This window comes from Colossoma macropomum, unplaced genomic scaffold, assembly GCF_904425465.1.
Source record: "Colossoma macropomum unplaced genomic scaffold, Colossoma_macropomum, whole genome shotgun sequence".
Taxonomy (NCBI): domain Eukaryota; kingdom Metazoa; phylum Chordata; class Actinopteri; order Characiformes; family Serrasalmidae; genus Colossoma; species Colossoma macropomum.
The window spans coordinates 6,087,975-6,111,305 of NW_023494788.1; the positions used below are offsets into that span (position 1 = coordinate 6,087,975).

General features: G+C 39.6%; 1 protein-coding gene across 2 annotated transcripts in view; it reads right to left on the reverse strand.

Moving 5' to 3' along the window:
* The window catches only part of dyrk4 (dual-specificity tyrosine-(Y)-phosphorylation regulated kinase 4), a 38,993-nt gene that overhangs the window by 13,229 nt on the left and 2,433 nt on the right, over positions 1-23,331 (reverse strand). Inside the window, exons 1-5 of one of the 2 annotated variants that reach the window (XM_036568146.1) lie at positions 13,827-14,091; positions 6,601-6,684; positions 2,843-2,989; positions 2,318-2,465; positions 759-922 (exon numbers count right to left, since the gene is read on the reverse strand). In XM_036568146.1, the coding sequence (XP_036424039.1) occupies positions 759-922; positions 2,318-2,465; positions 2,843-2,989; positions 6,601-6,684; positions 13,827-13,850 (567 nt within the window). In that variant the 5' untranslated portion in view covers positions 13,851-14,091. Of the gene's footprint in view, positions 1-758; positions 923-2,317; positions 2,466-2,842; positions 2,990-6,600; positions 6,685-13,826; positions 14,092-23,331 lie in introns of those variants that run through there. The other variant, XM_036568144.1, reaches the window with a different exon arrangement.

The following is a 23,331-nucleotide window of genomic DNA, read 5'->3' on the forward strand; positions in this document are numbered from 1 at the left end:
TGAAAAATAAACAGTAATTGTGCTATAAAATGTTCAGAAGTGTGTTCACTGTAGAGCATGTGTTAACCTCTTACATGGCCAGGGCCCACAAGCAGGCCCAAAGTTTTACTACACACTTCTATAACCTAAGAATAGCTGAACGAGTTCACATTGAAGCACCTGTAGTTACTGGCTAATAAGTCTTAGTATAATAAGCCTGGGATTTTAAGGGGTTAACTTATTTTCATCAGGGGTGGCCAAACATTTGTATACGTATACTGTATATTGCTGCTGTCGGGACAAAACGTCATATCTCCAAAATGATAACTTTACAGGAGAAGCAAAAACATGCTTTATTTTTAATGTAAGTCAATGGAACCAGAAAGGCGTTTTCAAACTATGTCAAAAACTGAAAAATGACAAAAATAAAGATACGAGGTTTTGTTCCATCAGCAGTGATATGTATATGATGATATGTCTTGCAGGGAGCTTAATCTTAGGAGAGTGCAGCTTCCACTGAGTACTAAATAAAGAGGATATGCCTGGAAACCCATCACACCTTCACCCAGCCTTGAGGAACACTATATGATGTTAAAAAAAAGCAAGACGTCCACACCCGTGATTAGTGCTCCTGAAATAGTTTAATGCAACGTTTCGGAAGCACCAGGCGTTTGCTAATTAAGCGTACGAGTGTCTTATTTTTCTTCTTGTAACATTATTTTTCCCCTGCACCTTGCAATGTGCGCACATAGCCACTCTTTAACACTATCTGATGTTACCTTGAGGTAGCTGCCATGCTCGTCATCATAGCCTGAATTCTGCGGAGATCCCTGGCAGCCCTCGATCTTCTTGGTGTCTAAGGCCAGATACCAGATCTCAGAGTAGTCCATAATCTCCTCCTGCTCGTACTCCGTGAGCTGGCTCTGAAAGTGCTTGAGTGCAGCTGTTGGCAAGAGAGGAGAAGAGCAGATGGAAATTCAGGTCCCTCAGCTTGTCCAAAAGACATGTCAGCATTTCCAGACACAAATTTCTTTTCTGTTTTATTTACTAACGTTCCATAATGTTTAATGTGTGTAACACAACTAGAAAAATGTCTTTTCATTCATAATTTAAGACTTTTTAGGTTCACACTTGAAATGATCTTTTTTCTCTCCTTTATTTTACTGCAATGGTCCAGAACATGAGAAGTGGTTTCAAGACTGTTTAACTGCAACTGCTTAAAATAATACAGTTTCTATATTATTGTATATGCTTCAGTGTGCAGTATATTCATTATATGTTTTATTTACATATTTTCATCAGTGTACAGTGTAACAGTGCACTGTTTAAGTTACAAGGCATGTTCATTGGGGGCGTGTCAGTAAGCCACAAGCAAAAAAGACCAGAATACAAGTGCCTGCAGAGCTGAAGGCTAGTTCTGTACTCCAACGTCGTCTAATATTGTTTTATGTACTTAAAAAGTAATGTAACAGTGTTTTAAATATTGCTTTGATTTTTCAACCATTATATCCTGCCAGGTGTTCGTTGTGTGATTATGGGCACACAATCCATTACCACGCCACGTATAAACAATCTGATTGGTCGTCGCTCAGCTAATGTGCATAACATTTGAGCAGAGCAAGCACGGTTTTGAGTCTCAGCATTTTATATGTATATATTGTTACTTTTCTTCACTTTATAACACATTATAACACGTTATGTTTGACCATAATTAACCAAAAATTCTAATAAAAAAGCATTAAACTTGGTGAGATGTCTCTTTGTATGACTTATGCTTAAAATTTCAGCAGCCCCAACTTAAAACACTTCCTGCATCCCCTTCAGTGGTGATGGTCTCCCTGAGAATCATGGTAAGTCATAATGACGATTTACATCAAATCAAGGTCATGTAAATAAACCAGTAAAGAAAGATCAACTTCAAATCCTCAAGAATTATTATTGGTTTGCTATGTTATTTAAATTTAATTGCATAATTGCATAATTACATAATTATTTAATTAATTAAACAGTTTTGCAAGCAATTGGCTTTTACATTATGGACTGATAGCTTTAAGTCTGCACTTCTTGCTTTTTTCTGTTTGTTTTGATGTCTAAAAATGACAAAAATGACAAAAAATGTCAAAAAAGTGAATGTAAAATGTTTACCTTTTTAATTCTATTAAACACAAATGGGTGAAAGTTTCTCATTTGCAAATTTCAATAAAATTTCTTCATGTTTCAATGAGCTACAAGTGAGAAATAATAAATATAAAATTATGCCATTTTGTTAATGCCAGCGATAACTGCAGCTACTAATGATTAAACTCTTTCTTCCTACATCTACCAGTGCACTGCTGACCTGTTGGCGACATGGGCAGCCTCTGTCCCTCATACGTCCTGATCTTCTCAAATTTGTTGATGATACTTCTGGTCAAAGACTCTGAGATGTTGTCCACCGAGGACCCGAAGCGTGCAGGGAACTGAGGCCTCGGCCTCTCCCTCTCCTCCTGCAGGACAGTAAAGGTCAGCTCTCGCTGAAGGAACAAACTGAAAATGCCAACTGCCTTTTGCATTGTGTGAATATGCCATGAGGAATGGAACAAATAAAAGGACCAAATTTACTCTGAATAAAGTCATCAAACATTAACACCATTTCTGAGAAGGGTGGTTTTGTTATGACCGCGACAAAATATTCATTTCCACCCAGTGTGTGGACAAAGCTTGTGTTTTTAAGACAACTGTAATGTTAACTTTGATTGGTTTCATAGTACAATTGCCATCATAGACACATTATTGTTATTGTTTGGCCTCTGGACTGTCCAAAAGCATTGCTGGTCACACTTCGCATAAACATCATTTTGAAAGAGAAGGACCGTTTGTTCACCTGACTTTGTTGGACATTCTGCACCAGCTGTTTGACGATGTTGGGTAAGATGCCGTCTGATTGGTGGAGAAGTTTGCCGTTGGTCACCACCACCTGTTTGACTGGCGGGTCGAGTTGGGGTAAGGTGCCAGTCCCTGTGCTGCACTTCTACAGGAAAACAAAATACACAGATATATTCATAGCATTCAAAGAATGACAACAATAGAGTAGCATGACCACATTTAATACATTTCAGATTTGGGGTCCTGGATTATTTCAGAAGATATATTCAAGAGGTGAACTAACTTTTCTTCTGAAAATGAGTCACTTATGAATCAGCTCACTGGCTGCACTGAAATAGTTTCGAATGCATCAAAATCAAGTCAAGTCAAAGTTTATTTATATAACGCTTTTTACAATAGATGATGTCACAAAGCAGGTTTACAGAAAAATCCAGGTCCAAGCAAGAGGAAGAAACCTTGAGAGGAAGAAAGACTCAAAAGGGGAACCCATCGTCCTCTGGTCAACACCGGAAAATGGATTTAAAACCGGAAAATGGATTTGGCTTGAGGAATTCCAAAGAATTTGTCAAAGTTTATGTATAATTAACTAGTTTTGATGTAAACAAAGTCATTTGGTGTGGTTTGGTTTGAAATGCTCTGTTTTGGAGAAACTTACTGAGTCAAAACTGTCACAGTGGTGGTGATGGGAACCAGACATCTGAAGAGTCTAATGCCTCGAAAAACTACATTATGGAAAGTTAATACATAAAATGGTTAGGAATATGCTGCATAATACCTAAGACATTGTTTTACAATAATTTTGAGAAGGTTTTGGCCTTACAATAATAGAGGAGTGGGTAGCCATAGGGTGTTGTAAGGCAAAAAAGTCCCCAAAGAAAGCTTATTTATTCAGATTTACCACTAATATTTCACTATTCTCATTACATATACAAACTCAAAAGACATGTCTAGGTTTGCTGGTGGTTTTGGATAGTAAATAAAATGGCTATATTTGCATCAAAACCCCTGGTTCCTATCATCACCACTGTAAAGAAATTGGTAAGTTTGTCTACAGTGCACTTTTCATTACTGAACCACTCTGAATGACTTTGTTTCCACCTCAGTGACTAAATAATGTGAAAATTTGGAAAAATCGGAATAAATATCTGTATGTAATTCCCCTTTAAAGTTTGTCACTTTGACACCGCTTCTGATAAACATTCACCCTTCCACCTGCTAAGCTGAGTGGCCCCAGTGACCTGCCCCCTGGGTAGAGGATGGAATTTCAAGGCAGGGAGAGAGAGAGGGGAACAAAAAGTGGTCTGACAGGGGCTGCCATTTTCCACACCATCAGAGAGTGGAATAATAACTTTGGCCTCCTCTCCACACTGACCTGCTTTCCAGGGCTGTTATGTTTGGAGGTGTATATTACAAGGCTTATAAGTCAATACTGTCTGCATACAGTAGGTGTAGGTGTACATTCTACAGGCCTTCTTAGCTCTCTTTTTGTCCTTCCAGACAAAAGACTGACCCAAGCCTTGACCTAAACTGTAGCGTTGGTGGTAATCAATTGAAAACACATATTCAGCCCAGGGCTAAGGTTAACCTTTGCAAGGGAAACTGACCCTGCATCTGAAATGTGCACATTGGTGCTTTTGGACTAAATTTCTAATTTTGCTGGCAAAGAATGCAGCAAGAATTCTGACCCCTAAAAACCAAATGCAGGGCAAAATATTAGGGACAAGGCTCGTTTTTACCCTGCCAGTTTTTTGTCCCCCTGACTTGAAGATTCACACTCGGACCTCGGCAACTTTCTGGGCCGAAAAAGGAGCAACCTCATCTATAGATAGACGTGATATTTAATCTCATGTGTTCCAGGGCTGCTGCAGTATCTGCCAACTTGATTATGATGCATAGAGACAGAAGCTAAATTTAGTGCAGAGGCACCTGCAGAACCACACGAGCGGCTGAATACAGTAGCCAGGCTGTAAACAAGAGGCGTCTGAGCTGTTCAGGTACCGCAGCTGTGAGTTTAAACCACAATCAGGTCAATGGATTCTGACATTAAGAGGCTCTGCGTAACCACCACGTCTCAGAGTGCTTCAGATGGCTGACGCTTCATTACAGGCTGTCCACGAAGAGCGTATTAAGTTAGTAGTTAAAGGCCATTTAAAAGAGACACAACCACGTCACAGACGACAACACCATACATATTTAAAAGTAACCTTGGTAACACTGTACAGGTTTTGTTTGTAGAATGTATAGGATTGGCTGGACCTTCTAGATTGTATGGGTGGCTGGATGCTTGTGTAGGTTTAGGAGTAGAAACTAACCTGCATAAAGATGCCCTGTTACTGTCATATACAGATACCTGCATTACATTAAAGGGGAATTCCACCAATTTTTCACCAAACGTTAATCCATGAAATGATAAAGGGTTGCCTGATGAATGAGACATTGTCTCAAAAACTAGTTTTTGAGACAATGTTTTAGCCTAAAACACTTGTGTTATATGGCAAAATAAAACCCAAAGAAAACAATATTTTCAGGTTTACCATTATTTTACATCATCAACAACTCAGAAGATAGACATCACCACCCGTTTCTGTAAAATGAACCATTCACATCAAACCACTCTGAATGACTGTTTACATCTGAACATTCTGAATTATGCAGACATTTTTAAAAATCAATGCAATTCCCCTATAGGAACTAAGATATTATAATTATTAGTCATTTAACAATCGAGGTTTATTTCATACAAAGGCTTATTATCCAGTAATTACAGGGATTTTATTGTTAGGTTATAGAAGTGTGTAATAAAATTTTGGGGCTAAGTGACTTAGTGGCTTTATTTGGGGCTAAGTGTTAAATAGCTATTTGATACATTCTGTATCAACAGGTCTGACTAGCAGTGGGCGATATAGCGAAAATATAACATCACAATACTTAAAGATATGGTTACGATACATGATATGTCATGATATTTCTTTTTTCTGACATCTGAAATGTTGGAACAGGCATACAAGAGACACTAGTGCCACGTTTAAAAAAATCCTATCATTGTTATTCAGTGTTTCACATGCTGCGCTGCTCTAAATCCAAATAAATAGGACCGATTATGCTCTCTGTAACAAATCACGCAGATGTTCAGTGCTCTAAAAGTACTGACAATATCTATGATATGCTCAGAAAAGCTCATTTGACATACTGTGACATAATGTATCACAATAATGATAAATATAATCCAACCCTGTTTCTGCCGTGTCAAAAATGACAAAAAAAGGTAAATGTTTTTCTTTTTAAAAAAGACTGCAAGAATAACGTCCATTAAATAAGGTATGAACTGAAAGTTTATAATCTGCACTTTTAACAGAATTTCTTATAATTCTTACATTCAAGTAATTAAGCAAAACGTAACAAGTGGTGTTTCAAGGTGTTTCACACTTGGGGGCTAGAAGGGTTAACCATCCCTTGAACTAGGATATCAGAATCATATCAGTAACAGCATATATTTGCTTAAAGAATGTGTGGACAGATGTTTAGGTTATGTATTTGTTGTACTCCAGAAAAGCAGAATGTTTAGGTGGCGTAAAATGTATTCACGTTCCTGCATTTGTAACCCTCTACAAAAAAAGTTACACTTCTTTGTAATGGCAATTTAATGTAGTCCCAATTTCTGCATTTTGTAAAAGTTTATGTATCAGCTTTAACAGATATGGAACAGAAAGTATTTGATATCTGCTGAGTCAGTGTAGTGTATTTAAGTAGGCGTACCTGTGTATAGGTGCGGTTGGTTCCTATGCGGGTGCTCTCGGCCTGTGACCTCTGAGGGTGAGGGAAAGCCTCTGGTCTGGCCGCCTGCGGAAGCAAACAAAGAAAACATGTAGTGAATTGGCCAGATGAGTGGGCACACGCACACCTCCCACGGCCTCCGTCAGCTCTTAAAGAAATGCCCACAGCGTGGGATGCTGTCTGAACGCTGAGGGAATCAACGCTCGCCTTGCAATTCACACAGCATTATTCAACACTCTGCATGACTCATCAAGGTCCCTGCGCTTAATTAACCTGCTATATTTACAGAGATCCGCCGCTTCAAAGGACTGTACTGATAAAACAGATACGCACTCTTTATGTATGGACAATTGCAATGTCCATACATACCTGTGGACACTGTTAAAAACATTTTAAAGGGGATGATGGGTTCAAATGACAGGGTGAGGGGAGAGTTTGGTTGGCTATGAACTCGCTAACCTTAGTTTTTACTTTTGCGGTGGTAAAAAGACTTTAAATAAACTGTCTGTTTCATAATATGGAACAAAGTATGTTCGCCCTCAACTTTATTTGACATGAGGGACCCCCAGTAAAGCAAACTGGTGAGTAAAAATGTCAAATTTGGACGGAATAGACATCTTGGCTGATACCACATGAAGGCGATAGGAATGGTAGATGGTGGTTTTAGAAAGGGGATCAATTTGGGTTTTTTGACCTGAAGGTAATGGCTTCTCTTTGCATCTTCCATCAAATCGAGCCCTGTCTATGGGTCGAACAATGGTAGGTAGTGGAAGCAACCCTTTAAAAGTGTCCACAAAGGCAATCAACCCTTTAAGGCTGATACAATAATGTGGCTATTTTTGTTACTCCATTGATCTGCTATTCTCCCCTAATAATGCAGTTCTGCTGTTGTTGCATTGATTTGATATGTAAAGAGAATGATCTAAAAAAGCCAAAAATATGTAGATTTTTATTTATTTTACATATTTTTCTATAAGCAAACACATGAATAGGAATATGTCACACATCACTCTTGCCTTTTTGATACTATGATAAACCTAGTCAATATTAAGTGCTTATTGATCAGAATTGTGTTCTGAATGAGCGTGGAAAAAAAATCACAGTGCATCCAACAATAAAGGAAGCATCATGCATCTTTTATACTGTGATAGAAAACACAACAGCACACAGAAAGCTCTGATTCTACAAGCTGACACACTTCACTCTGGCCATTGTGGACATGCATGGACTTTAGGCCCTTTTGCAGCAGATTTAATCAAGTTTAAGGGGAATGGATCATTGGTGAGGCGCTCGGTTCAATAGGTTTAAACATGTATAAGGGTTTAGGACTGCTTGGAGTCATCAGCCCCAGATTACTGTATCTGTTTATACTGTACTACATTATCTTAGAACTGTGCATCATAATCCAGCCTCTCACAATTCGTACATAATCCCCTCATCACAATTATTTGAGCTGACTGCAATTATTTGCCACAGTTGTGAGCTTATATAATCATATGTTTACACTGCACCAAACAGAATTGTTGAACTGGGTGCGTTTTCATCCAGTGGGTTGAGGCAAATGCATGTAAAATAAAGCTAAAATGCATTTTGTTAAGACAAATTTGTTTTTCAAAACACATTTTTTACAAAAAAACTAAATTTCGAATTTCTGCCTGGTGCTATAACAATCTTCAGAGGGCAGCAGTGAGTAATGTTTGCTTATTGAACATTTGTGGTCTATTAAGTACTGACATCTAGTGTTCAAGACAGCTAATCAGTCAAATTAGGCCTCTTTAGGCTTGTACTTCAACAGCTGCATACAGTGAACTCAAAGACAAAATTTAATCACAGTTATTTAGATGGTAATTGTCAGCTATGGCAGGCCTGATTGCAATTCAATTAAGTCAAGCCAATCTGTTTTCAATTAGCCACTCAAGTCAAGCTGAAGAAATCATATTTGCCAAGGAAGCGGGACGAAAGCCAGTCATACATGTTGAAATGGGACACGTCTATAGAAATCACCCTGTGGTAGCCTCTTCTTTACTCTCCCATGAGGACCCCATTTGCTGTCAGTAAGCTGAGGGATCATGGGTATCAAAGGGGCCGCTGTTGCCCTGATCGGTCATGGTGTCAGACTTTGGCACACGTGGAAGTGAGGAAACAGCTTTGCGTTTGTCTTAATCGTGAGGACAGCGTATCCATAGTGGTGACAGACAACATATGGGCGGACCAGAAGGCCCAGTCCAGCTGGGCACTGCCCCGACACAGGCTGCCACAACACTGCATATGCAGCTTTCTGTGCTCCTGTAGACCTGATTAAGCTCATGACAGACTTGATTAACAGCTGACGAGCTGAAGTGGGTTTATTAAAGGGACCATTTTCCAACTCCTTATTAGGCTTAAACAGGCTATCTGTTATGTAAATTGTTTCTGCCCTGTATTGTGCCTTGTTCACTTGTTCAATTCTCCCTATTACTTTAATCTGAATGGGCGTGGCTAAACTGCAGCCAGCTAAATTGATGGATATATGTACATTTTTTGTTTCTTGTGACATCACAAAAACAATCAATGCAAAACAGGCCATTTTAACAGCTCATTTTCCTTATGTGGACTATATGGATTGGTGGAGTGAATGTTATATTTTGACACTTTCACAAAATCAGAGTCAAAGTTGTGAGGAACATTTGGTTTTCCATGATATAAGCCCTTTAAATCAGGGCAAACACTTAACTATGCAGTGTTCTGGACCTCCTGGACTTTTTGACAGTCTTGCCGTAGAATCTCGCTGTGCAGAGGCAGGGTTTCAAAGGGAGGTCAAGCAGAGTGGACAGACTGACAGAGCAGGGGACAGAAAATGCGATGATCCAATCCATGCACGCCGCTGGACTTAAGTGGTTTGCACCCGTAATCCAAGCGCTTATGTACTTGTTCTAAAACACACAATGGTATTTGGCTCAGATAGATATCTGCTCCAAAGGGAGGGGGGGAGCTGGAGAGAGACGCTGCTTTGGAGTCACTTTCATTCACACAAGTGGTTTTGGAAAGAGGTCAGTAAGTGATTTGTGTGAAGCCTATGAAAAATCAGAGACTTAAAGGGCCCATAGCAAAAAACTAACTTTTCCTACTTTTTTTTTAAAGAGTAAAATGTAGTAGGTACACTTTTCAAAGACAGACCATTTACTCTTCATGCATGGACATCAAGCAGCAAAAACAGCCCATTCTGAATTCATTGTTCTTCTGATGTCACAAAAAGCAATTTACATATATGCACTGATTCAACCTACACCACTTTAGCACCACCCCATTCACGCTGAAGTTATACGGTGCGTTTCAAGCTGGACTGCTTTTTGAATGAAGCACAATACAAGGCAGCCAGTCAGAACAGAGATCATTTACATATTTCAAAAGTATTAAGGACCCTATATCATGGAAAACTGCATTTCCTTTACTTTTTTGAAGTAAACAATATTCATATATGGAAATTAAGCTGCAAAAACAGCCGTTTTTGAATGATTTTTTTCTGTGATGTCATGAAAACCAACTCATTTACATACACTCCACCCGTCCAGCCTGCTGCAGTTTAGCCCCGCCCATTCACACTGAAGTTATAAGGAGTGTTGGAGCTCTGAGTGGTTTCTGAGGCACAAAACAAAGCTCATTTACAAATAGAGGTTGGAAAGTAGTCTTGTAAAAATGAATTATGACCATTTATGGTACATAAAACCACGCAAATGTTAAAAAAATAAAATACAAGAGAAATGTAGGATGTGGGTCCTTTAAAGTTGCAATAGCAAAAGCAGCCAGTTTTGTTCTAAGGTATAAAGAGAGGATAAAAAAATGGTCATGCAAAAATGAATTTTCATACACAAACCCACACAAATGCCATAAGCGGACCTTTAAACAACAAAACATAAGAAAAATTAAGTATGTGGGTCCTTTCAATGGCGTCCTCAAATCTGATCACATCTATTTTTAACATTGCAAGTGTAAACATATTTTTAGTTGATCCACTCTTTAAATTTAACAGCGCAGATGCAGCAGGAACAGAAAAGGCACATTTAGCAAAGCCAGAGCCGATATTCACAGTCGGTCGGCTGTGTAATGTGAGCCAGAGACTCAAAACACATTCAAATATTAACACCTGCGCAGGTTTTCTGCACAGTCACTTCAGCTCTGAGCTGAAGCTGCGATGTGGGTCAGTGTGTAAAGAGCTGGTGAGTCTAAGAAAGCACCTTACTTTAGCAAGTTAAGTGATTGAAGCCACACAGCTGTACATCATAGATATACTGAAAAATATGTAAACTGAGGAGTTGAGACTTCACTGTGTGAAAGGAATCTGTTAAATGTTCCACAGATGGACACTTGGCTCCTTTAAAATCATTCTGGCCATCATAGCTTTAATTAATGTTACACAATATTAAAGACCCAAAGCAGACAAATAATGTATAAACGGTGTCTGTTTGATTTGGCAGACAATTCAAAGAAGGCCAACAGGTCTAGACGTCTTTAACAATTATAAGGAGCGTCTTAAAAATCGAATATGATATGAGAATTGTGGGCTGATGCTGATATCTGACTGATATCTGTACATTTTTAATGTACATACCTGCCAATGCTGATACAGATAAAGACACATAAACATTTATAAAAATGGGGACTAAATCTACTCAGATTAGTATTGCAGAGAAGAGTAACATTTATTTGTAGAGGGTTACAAATGCAAATGAATAAAATGCAGATGCAGTAACCCAGCGCAGTCTAGACATCCAGCTCTTCTAGAGTTCAATATATACATCATCAAATATTGCTTTGAAATATTGGTCAAATCTAAACATCTGTCTGATGTCGATAATTTTAACAGCAATTATCTGCCAGTACCGATGTGATTCTGGTATCGTTGAGCATCCATAATATTTAGAAATGTTCCTCCAGTGCATAGATATTAAAAAAGGGTATATTGTTAAATTATTGCATCACTGTGGGTCTGGAAATAGTTTAAGGAAACAGCCTTGATTCATTTAAGTTCATATGAAATAACTTCTGGGTAGCCTGTAATAAATACTTCTGGTGTAAATCTCTTACCTCTATAATTAGATTTTATTATGATGCTTTAGGAAATGATTCAAAGCAGTGTAAAATCACAAATATCACCAGAATCAGATTATTTTGCTACCAACACACAAATTTGACTGGATGAACTATTTACACAGTAGGACAATGTCCACAATAAAAACAACATACATGAACTTTTTGCTATTTTTTACATCTGAAAATAGCATGAGACTGGCCAAAAAATGAGCACATACTGAATATTCTATATTATTTATTCTATAATTCCAAATTTGAAGCAGTCAAAGTCAGATACATTATTAGATCCCTAATAACACTAAATAAAAATTAATGGTCATTTTATATAAGCAGAAATGATTTCATATATGATATTTCCCTAATCCTTTTGACAACAAAAAACCAAATCAGATCTTACAAGGCTAAGATTTATAGCGCTGTAAAACAGCTGAAAGGGTGGTGTGGTCATCTGAGAAAGCCACAGGACACAGGTATGACTAAAAACACACCATATGTCGTTCCCAACACCTCAAGGCCTCAATGCTTATGGTACAGTGACTTGAAACTTGCTACTGGGTTACTTGTTGACAGCCATTTCAGTTAGACACTAGCCTGAAGTTTCTGATAGCAACTAAACGATCACATGTCCTTCTGCCAAATGTGTTCCTGCCCACTTTGGTGGGCAGTGGAAACAGTTACTTAATCAGGAAGCACCTCAGAGATACCACTGAAACTACGGAAAGAAACAAATACTCATGAGGAAAAAAATAAAGGGCAGGTTGGTAAAAAAAACAAACTACACCACAGGACAAAAACGGACACTGCAGTGATAAGCGCTAAACACCACAAGACAAACATACTAAATGACAAGCCTTCAATACCGCAGGACAAAAGGATAGACGCTGAACACAGCAGGCCAAAAATGATATTTGCTGAACACTAATGAACAAAAATATTAATACACGCATGATATCACAGGACAAAATGACAAAAGCTTAACACAACAGGACACTAAATAACACCATAGGACAAAAATGACTAGCCCTGAGCGCTACTGAACAAAAAATGTTAAATGACAGACGTGCAATTACCACAGGACAAAAATGATAATCACTGAACACTAATGAACAAAAAACATTATATGATGGATGCTTAACACCACAGGACAAAATGACAGATTCAGAACACCACAGGACAAAATAACAGATGCTGACCACAACAGGACGCTGAACACCACAGGACATAAATGATAATTTCTATAATACTATTGAACAAAAAAACATTAAATGCTAGATGCTTAACACCTCAGGACAAAATGACACATTGGGAACACCACATGACATTGAACTCCGCAGGACAAAAACGATCATTCAACACTAATGAGCAAAAAACACTAAATGCTTTTGAACACAAGAAAAACAAAATAACAGACCCTCAACACCACATGACACTCAACACCACAGGACAAAAATGATGGTTGCTTAACACTACTGACCAAAAAACACTGAACGATAGATGCTTAACACCACAGGACAAAATGACAGATTTTGAACACCACAGGACAAAATGAGAGATTTCAAACACTACAGGACAAAACGACAGATTTTAAACACCACAGGACAAAATGAGAGATTTGAAACACCACAGGACGCTGAACACTGAAAAATGACAGTTGCTGAACACCACTGACCAAAAAACACTGAACGATAGATGCTTAACACCAGCGGACAAAATGCCAGGTTTGGAACACCACAGGACAGTGAACACTACTGAACAAAAACCGTTAAATGATAGATGCTTCACACCGCAGGACAAAAACGACAGACACTACCGCAGGACAAAAAGTAAATGAATAAAAAACAGGCATCATGCAACCAACGTGAGGAACTGAGAGGAGTTACAAGTACAAAGGAGGACTTATGTTGGCAGAATTCAAGCAATTTGTTCCCTCTAACAGCATCATCAGCAATAAAGAGTCTAAAAGCAGCCACACTGAAATAGCCATCGCGATGTAATGATCTGCTTTCACACAACGTTCCAGTCCACTCGAGTGTCATTCCTACCTGCATCATTCCAACCACCAGCTGATCTTTCTAAAGATTATTGATCTGCAATGTGTCAAAAACACTTAAAACCAGTCTGAGTCTTTGCTACATTACCTTGTTGTTGATTTCAGGGAACATGCCTGATGCTTAAAACACGTGGACGGTTCAGTCAAACGTCGACCACTACAGCGTCCGAGCGGAGAGCTGGAGAACACGCATCCTCCACACACAGCATCCAAGTGGAAGTGGTGAGTTCCCTCAGAAAAGCGAACCAAACTGAGAGAAAACTGCGCCGAAAGCTCTCAGCAGGAGGAGAACTCGCAAACTGACGAGGCTCCTCTGAAGGCGGACGAAGAGGGTCTGAAAAGCTTTCGTCAGCAAGAGATTAAGAAAAGAGGCAAGCTGTTAGAGCCGTTAGGCTACCAGCTCTGACGCGGATGTCCTGAGGTGCGCCACCTGTTCAGGTTTTCCCAGCTGACGGCTGCTGGCTTCTTCTGCTCTATATAGACAGCCTATGTTTACATCTGCTTACCTCCACTAGCGCTCGCTAGTAACGTTAGGCGAGCCAAGGCGCTGCAGCCTTTAAACGGAGCTCGCTGTAAATGTTATGGCACATTGTCCCCTGGCTGTACCGAGCACTGAAACACGAGGAGAGCCCTCAGCATGAGAAGTACGCATGCCTGCCACGGTGTGCCTCGCCACAGTCACAGCACCGCCTCCTCCTCCGCTCCTCAGCTAGCCTAGCGAGCCGCTGGCTTCCTCCTCACTCCTGTTTCCAGCTGTCAGAGAGTGACATGGGCCCACAGCGAGGGCCGTAAATTTCCTCTATCACTACATCGTCACTGAGAGAAACTCAAAACGTCCAGAGACATGCGGTGGTCAGCCAAGAGGTCCAAAACAATGTAGGAGAAAGTGAGACTGTAGGGGAGCTCCAAACATTAGCATAGTGCTTGTGCAGACCAAGTAACACGATACAACATTCATTTTAAGTTTTATACTATAAAAGCTTAGACTATAAAAAATATTTATACTATATACTATAAAATATACTTTATACTTATACTATAAAAAATACACACACACACACACACACACACACACACACACACACACATATATATATATATATATGTAATCAATATTTTGTACAATGTATTTTATGTATTTGTGATTCTAAAACTGCACTCCAAACCCTACATTTTTGCCCATTTTCATAAATTTTCAGATGCATTTGATAAATGCATTGTGTAAAACTTCACAGTTGAGGGTAAAAAACATTTTTTACGTTAATGCGACAGGGCTTTATTTTAAATGCCATATAATCCTACATTTTTTTGTACTTTTTTTCTTGCCTCTCTTCTAATGTTATGTTTTCCAACCTCTCTGTATCGTACTGAACTCTGGAGAGGCCATGAGGTTGTTATCTTGAGATCATTACTTAATTATCTTGTGATCTCAAGATAACAAAGTTGGTCAAGTTGTTATCTTGAGATAACAAGTGAATTATCTTGTGATTAATTATATCAACAGCTCATGGCTTCTACAGCACAGAGCTCCGCTGGTGACATCCATATGAATAAAAGTAATGTGTGGCCACAACTTAGTAAGGCGTGGGAACAAGATAATTAAGTCTTTGCCACAACTTAGTAATGCGTGGAAACAAGATACTAATGCATGGCCATGACTTAGTAAGGCATGGGAATAAGATAATTAAGCCTTGACCACAGCTTAATAAGGCATGATCTCATTCACACGCCTTATTAAGTCGCGGCTATGACTTAGTTATCTCGTTCCCATGTCTTACTAAGTCGTGGCCACGCGTTACGATCTCGTTTCCACACCTTACCAAGTCATTAATATGGCGTGGCCACGCATTATTTTTATTGATATGCGATGTCACCAACAGGGCTCCGTACTCCGGACTTCCATAGCATGCCTTAGAATGAAACAGGTTATTTTTCTTACTATGCCTTTAAGACTGATACATGCAAATGAGCTCATTTCTAATTGGCTGACCAGTACTGCGCATCATTCAAAAACCTGTCCAGGCTGGAAAAACTCCTAACTTGATAAAGTGTAAATGTAAATAGACTGTAGTCTGCATAGGTTTATAAATGTAAATGTGCTGGATTTTGTGACATCACAGAAGCAGTGAATCCAATACAGGTTGTTTTTGCAACTTAGTTTCCACATATGGACTGTAGGTGTTGGAGAGTGAGTGGTATGTTTTGAAATTTTATCAGTGTTTATATACTACATCATACGCTTTTCTTTGAAAAAAGTGGGGCAATTCCGTTTTCCACAATATGGAATATGGTTTGGTGTGAAATGCTTCATCAGAATTGTTCACAGTGTTGGTGACAGGAACCAGACGTCCACCTCTCAAAGCTCCCTCACAGGAAGTTATTACATGAAATAGTTAGTAATATGCTGTCTGATGTCTGAGACACTGCTTTATGGTAGTTTTTTCAGATTTTCCACTGTTTAACCAACATAAACACTACATTTAAAAAAGCTCAGAAGACGTTTAGGTTCACTGGTGGTTTTGGATGGTAAATAAAATGGCTATAATTGTGAGGTAGACATTGTGACCCCTGGTCCCTTTCACTACCAGTGTAAATAAATCTGGTGTTCTGAGTTAGTAGGTTTCTATACAAATGAATCGTTTCACATCAGACCTCTCTGAATGACTGTGTTTACGTCTCAGTCTCTAAATTACGCAGACATTTTGAAAAATCGGTGGAGTTCCCCTTTAACAACAGCAAAGAACTTCAAAAGCAAGCTTGGAAAGAGCTCGAGTTAATTTTTTTCCTGCACAATTCAGACTATTGCCCACAGAAGATGAATCACATGCCACCTCGAGTAACAAAAATAGAAACAGGCCATGAACCTTCCTTTGCAACACACCTCCTCTCTAGAGCCTCTGCTGCACGTATAACATGCTCGCAGAAAAGGAGTCGGCGTTATGTATGGAGTATGAAAAATGACTCACACAGAGCACAGCGGACCACAGTTATGTGAATGGTGGGATGAGTCACTGTAGTTCATGTCTATGATAATTTTCTGAGGATTAAATGTTTGGTTGTTATGTTTAAAAGTGTAAAACGGCTTTTAAGCAGGCACAACATTATTTGAACACATTGTGGTTATGTGACCCCTTGGATTACATCAAGTCAGGGTTTAATTGTGGATTCCCTGGTGAAAAGACTGACTATGAGGAAACCTATTTATTGTATTTATATATATTATATTTTCACAATATATTTTTGTGAGGTTTACTCCTGTAGTTTTTTCACAAGTATTACTAGGCAAGAGTCTTTTAGCTTAATTTGTATCAGTATAAGCGATTTTTACATGAGAAATCACAGCAAGCAGGTCTTATAGCCTCCCTTATCTCAGTTAATTAATTAAAATATATCATTTAGGTAGTAAAAATGGATTTTACTTCACCAAGGTTTGGTGAAGTAAAAGCAATTCAGTTTGCTGTACAATTCTGGTCATATATTGGTCGTTGCACAAAAACAAGTGTTATGGCATGATACGATAGCCTAGTGTGAACATTACACTCAATGAAAACAGAGGAAGGAAGATGTTCTACTTGTGTGCAAGTTTTTGTCTGAAAATTAAAATTTTATTCACGGAAAAAACACAGGACACCCCAGGTTATATTTTATCTCTCTTATGGGTGGGGGCCCTTTAGGCTTATGGGAGGTCTGGGATCCCCCTTCCAGCACTCTCCCACCGAACAAAATCAATGCATCAAGCTATTAAAGGGACACTCAGGCCAGACTATGAAAACACCCCTTCTGATGATTTATCTCGAAGGTGGGAGGGACGTTTGAAGTACAACTGCTTTGGGGTGAAGTTTTGGTCATAGGCTGTTTGAAATGTGTTTTCAGCTCTGCAGCACTTCCTGTATCACCCCAAAGCAGTTGTGTTTTTCAAAAGTTCCTCCCACCACGTCATCGGAAGGGGATTTTCCATGTCTGGCCCAAGTGAGCCTTTAACTGCGTTCAGGTTAGGTTTTGCTCATTCTTATTGTAGACATTATATGGGTTGGTAACAAGTTAGTTTGATCTATGGCAATATTTTCAAGTGAAACTGAATATTTCCATTTAACAATGTATTTGTCCAACAACTAAATAACTTTAAAGGAGTACCTATTTCAATGAAATCACATCCAGAAAACTTATATATAAGGTAATGATTTCTTTTCCTAGTGTTAATTAATTACACATATCTGCTAAATGGAGACATGCATTTAATTCAGCTTAAGTTAATGTGTTCTGCATTTAACAAACTGTTGCCTGTTTTTGTTTTTCGTTCTGAAACATTAACAACTGAAACATGTCTAAGGGAGGGGAACAGCACCTCTCCAGCATGCTAGCATTAGATATGTAAGCTGTTTTTCCCAGTGAGTAATTGCTTCCTAGATAGAGGGGTAGTTGTAAAAACACTACTGAGTCAACAGGGGAGAGTGAGAGAGAGAGATGTGGGGAGGAGAAATGCTCTCACGACAAATGAGGAGCAGAGAGGAAGAAAAGCTGTGGCTGATTATGATTAGGGTCCTATTATGTAACCCTGAGGCACTCCAGTAATCAGAGCAAGCCATGGGGATGAACTGTTCCTGATGGAGTGCTCCTTCAGCACAATATGGCTCAGAGATGACACACATGTGCACGTACACACACTCACACACACCCACGCACACACACACACACACACACACACACACACACAATCCATGCCAGCCTTGTCAACCTAGAGGTTGTGTCCATCCCATTTATAACCCCTTGATGAGCAACAACAGCTCCTTAATGGGTCCCTCACGCATTTACACTTCATTTGAAGCTAGACATGGAAATGACTCTGGTCATAACAGCTGTTCCTCAAGCCAATGATGACAAATATTATTATTATATGACAACATACTTACATACATTTAGATAATGTATTTGTAATTCACAGGACTAGACAAATAATGTAAATATTCTTTAAAGAAGTTCCTGCCATTTCACTCATTTAATAATAGATATTATTTAGCTTATTGACATATTAAAATGCTTAATAAACACCTGATTGCACTGATTTATTCATTAATTTGCAAATAAACTGGCAACGGGTAATGTTACAATATTCATTGTTTTTGAAAAACTGTCACATTATGACAATAAGCTTTTCTCAGTAGCGTCAAAACAAGACAACAATGCTCCATGTTTCATTACAAAGAGAGCACAATTAGTCCTGTTTTATTGGATTTAGTGCAGCACTCTGTGTGAAACATTAAATGAAAATCACTGTACTCCTAGTTTTTGATAGTATTGTTAAACATGGACATACTGACCCTGTTTTGTCTGTTCAAACCTATCAAAAATTAGAAAAACTAAAATGCGACATGTGTTGTTAATCATGAAAAGAATTATGATGCTATATTTTGCACAATATTGCCCATTCCTAAGTCTCCCTATTATAATTTTTGACTCAGATTACACTAGAATTACACTATAATGCATGTCCTGAAAAGGTGATTAAACTATGTCCCAAAACATACAATCCTCTGTTTACTAGTAGCTGAAACGAACAAGCAAGCAAACAAACACAATTTGTCCTAGTATTTAATGGAGTACACTTACTGTAATCTGAACCTGAATTATACACACAATTTACAGTATGGTTGTATACAGTATAGAACATCTCAAAGCACCAGTCAGGGATTGCTGCAACTGACAAAGCACTTTTTACAACAGCAGCAACAGAAGCAACAGCCCAAACACATGGATAACACATCAAATTTACTATGTGTTCTGTTAGCAAACTAATGGCTTGCCTCAACCCAGCTGTGGTGCTATGCTAGCCATTTCTGACTTTCACAGGACAGTAGATTTGGTTGGCAGCCCTTTGTGGCCTTGTTTACCTCTGGCTGAACCCTCCTGTTCCTGCGGTTCTGGCTGCCCCAGTAGCTCCGGAGGCACTCAAAGCCACAGCAGGTTGGTGAAGTCCCACCTTCCCACATGACAGGGCTTCCAGTCCATTCTGCTCCGGCCTTCGCCTTTCTTCAACCCCAGACCATCAAATCCACCTTCACTTCTGGGCTAATTAACCAAGCTATACCTCATTTTGTGAGGTATCCACTCCAGACTTCTACAACTCTATCCTCCAGGCTATGTCCTTCAGGATGACACTCATCTCTAAACATTCAATCAATTTTCTGCCCCAAGACCATAAACAAGAAGCTACAAAAGCTCTGAGCTTCTAGAGCTGAAGAAGTCTCAGCTGGTGCTTCCGCTCTTCTTAAACCTGTGCGAGTCTCCTCCTCAGGTGCTCTGCTTTAGCTCTCTGCTCCAGGAGCCTGGCTCAGTCTCGGGGAGAGTTGGGCGGATGCGAGTGCAGGGGGAGCTCACCAGCATGCGGCGAGGACACCACAAGGGATCCATGCTGAGCCGGAGACAGAGTTTGCGGGGGCTCTCAGCGCTGTCTTCCTCTTCCTGCTGAAGGGGTGTCAGGGGAGGGCGCGTAGACTGATCCCTGGCAGACGAGCTCCTTTAAGAGCCCAGAGGAGCAGCCATTACTGGTTCCTCTTGGTTCCCCCTCCCTCCCTACTACCGTCTCCTGGAGACGGATCCACCGGAGCTGTCATATTTCCTCCCCTCTGCTGCTCCCATTCCCCACGGGACACTGACAAACATCTGCGAGGCGCAGAGATGAAATCCTATCCCCGGGCGAGCACACGTAGGCTTTTGGGCTCTGCCGCAGCACTTAGATAGCTCCAGCACCAGGAAAGAGTGGGGAAAGTTAGCTCTGCCCTTCATAATGCAATCTCAGCCATTTCCTAGAGGTATCATGTTCGTCTCTGTGGAGTCTTGGAGGAGAATTGGAGGGCTGAGAAAAAGGTGTGTGTGCTACTCCAGCAGGACTAAGTGGATCTGAGTAGCTGCGGCCAGCTGAGAATGTGAATGTGTTTAACAAGTTTTACTGTCGACATCCGGGCCGAACTCGCACAGGCTGTCATTAGTAGCCTGTCAGAGGATGCTTCTAAGAGCCATTCTTCTGAAGATTGCATAACCAGTATGATTGTCAATAAATATAAACATGCACATTATTGGTACTATATTAAAATCTCAGAAATTCATTTTATTTATTTTTTTTGCACCATTTACATAGTGTGACCATTTCATCTTGAAGGCCTAGACTACTTGGAATAAAGTCTCCTTAAAATAACACATCAAAGTTAAGAACATTTCTTCATTTTTAGAGCTTTTGTTATAACATGGACAATATCAATAATGTCCACAACGAATGTTCATCTCATTCAAACCAATGTCTTTTTTAGATGTGAAGTGCCTCATAGACTTTGTAATTCACTCACTCACTTATTCACTCACGTTTAGTAGGCAGAAGATTCTCCACAAGGGGGTGCTCTTGCCACTGAAGTAGCTTTTGGTGCTTAAAAGAATAGTGAAAAATCAAATGTACACATTTTTACACTTACCCAAAATATAGCCCTTTAGCTAAGACATGTTTTGGTGTCCACACTTTGCTTTTTTAGTTTTAACCTCTTATGCTCCAGGGTATACTGATGAAATTGACTAGAAAGAAGACAGATACAGCTCTCATAGTAACTCTCACAGTTACAGACACCCACTTTTTGAATGTAGCTTATGAAATATGAAAGTTATGAAGAATATGACGAAGTGCGTTTTGGAACCACCGGTGGTTCCAAGGAGCATAAGAGGTTAATGTGGAGCTACAAGGCTAACTATGTTAACACATGCTTGAAGTCAATAGTCACCTACATCTTTTCTGTGAATACATTCCCAAAACCTGGATGCAATTTAAGCAGGTTAACAGATGTTTTTTCAGGATGTATTTACAGAAAATATTCGGCCGATTATTGACTTCTGGTGTTTATTAGCAATGTCAGCCTTCACATCAGTGATGCTATGTGTCCTTGGTTTGATGATTAAGATAGATGATTAAAGTCACATGTATTTCACAAAGAGACACATCTAGGTGTGGACAAACTCACTGACCTGCTTAAATCTCAAAAAGTTTCAGGGTATTAACTGATAGCAGGCTAGACATGCTGCAATACCCCTCAGAAGCCATCACTCACATCCTGCTGAGGCAGACTAATCTAATGCTAAGGCTAATGCTAACACCAAGGCCGCTGCCAGCAAGGCGTGGCTGTGGATATCAGTATCCCCGGCTTGGTGAGTGACATGGGCTGCTGGGTAATGGCCTGGCTGGCAGACGTACTTCTCCACAGCATTTGTAGCATCTGAGGTGTCCGTACTGAATAGACATGGACTGTCTAGGTGACAATAAGGTCATGTTCTGGCAGGGAGACAGTGTTGCGTTATGGTGGCTGAGTGGATTAGTCACAAGATACTGGCAGAGCAGAGGAGTGTGGCTATATAGTGACAGAAGCCGGAAGCTTAGCCAAATCAATTAATGTATGAGCTTTGCAGCTTGTCCTGATATTTGAGATTAATGTTTTGGTCACACTACAGATGTTCAATGGTTTTCAGAGAGAAACTTAGAGACGCATTACTTTAGCATCATGTGGCTAAGCAGGAAACAGGCTAACGGGCTAATGAAGAGACGTTATGATATATCTAAACACATTATAAATCTTAACTGCTTAAACTCTATGAATCTGTATGGGGCCTACATCGAAAACTACATAGCCTACATATTAGCTTCATAGTAGTTACTGAATAAAGTAGATATTAAGTCTTGACATTGAAGACTGAGTAATAAGTCTTGAGTATAACAGTCTGTAAGTGCTGTACTGCATTTTTTTTCCTGCTTATTTGTCTCAGCGCTCCTCTTTCACACATATGAGTCAGTAGGGAAAGAGCAGTAGTGGATATTTTGAGCCGCTACATTTCTCACTATTATGAAGAGGATGCACGGAAAAATAGAGAGACAGAGAAAGAGAGACATCTTTCTCAATGGAGCTTCATATCATTGAGCCGAATGTAGTTATAGAGGGGAATTCCACCGATTTTCCAAAAGCAAAGTCAAAGTGGTTTAATGTGACCTGCTCCACACCTGAGAAACTTATAGAGTCCGAATTGTTAACAGTGGTGGTGATAGGAACCAGACGTCTGAAGAGTTTAATGCCTCTGAAAGCTCCCTCACAGAAAGTTATCACATTAAATGGCTATGAATACATTGCCTGATACCTGAGATGTTGTTCTATGATAGCTTTGAGAAAGTTTTGGGCCTGAAACATTCCTCCATTAAGGTGGAGAGTTACACACAGGGTGCTGTGAGGCAAAATAGTCCCCAAAGAAAATCGTGTTTAGCACTAGTTCACCATTATCAAACCAATATATGAACATTCAGTTATCAACTGTTTTGTATAGGTTATAAAATGGCTTCATTTGCATTATAGACAGTGTGACCCCTGGTTCCTATCACTACCACTGTGTTAGTGAGCTTCTCTACAATGAGTCTTTAAGCGGGTACATGGAACAGACAGTAAATTGAACTTATATGACTGAAGAGAACAAGCTGATAAATGAGGGTGAAGTAGATCAGCCACATACGCAGGAGCTTGACTGTGCAGTGCTCTGTTAGTAAGAGTAGGAATTCCTTATTTGTAACAGGAAGC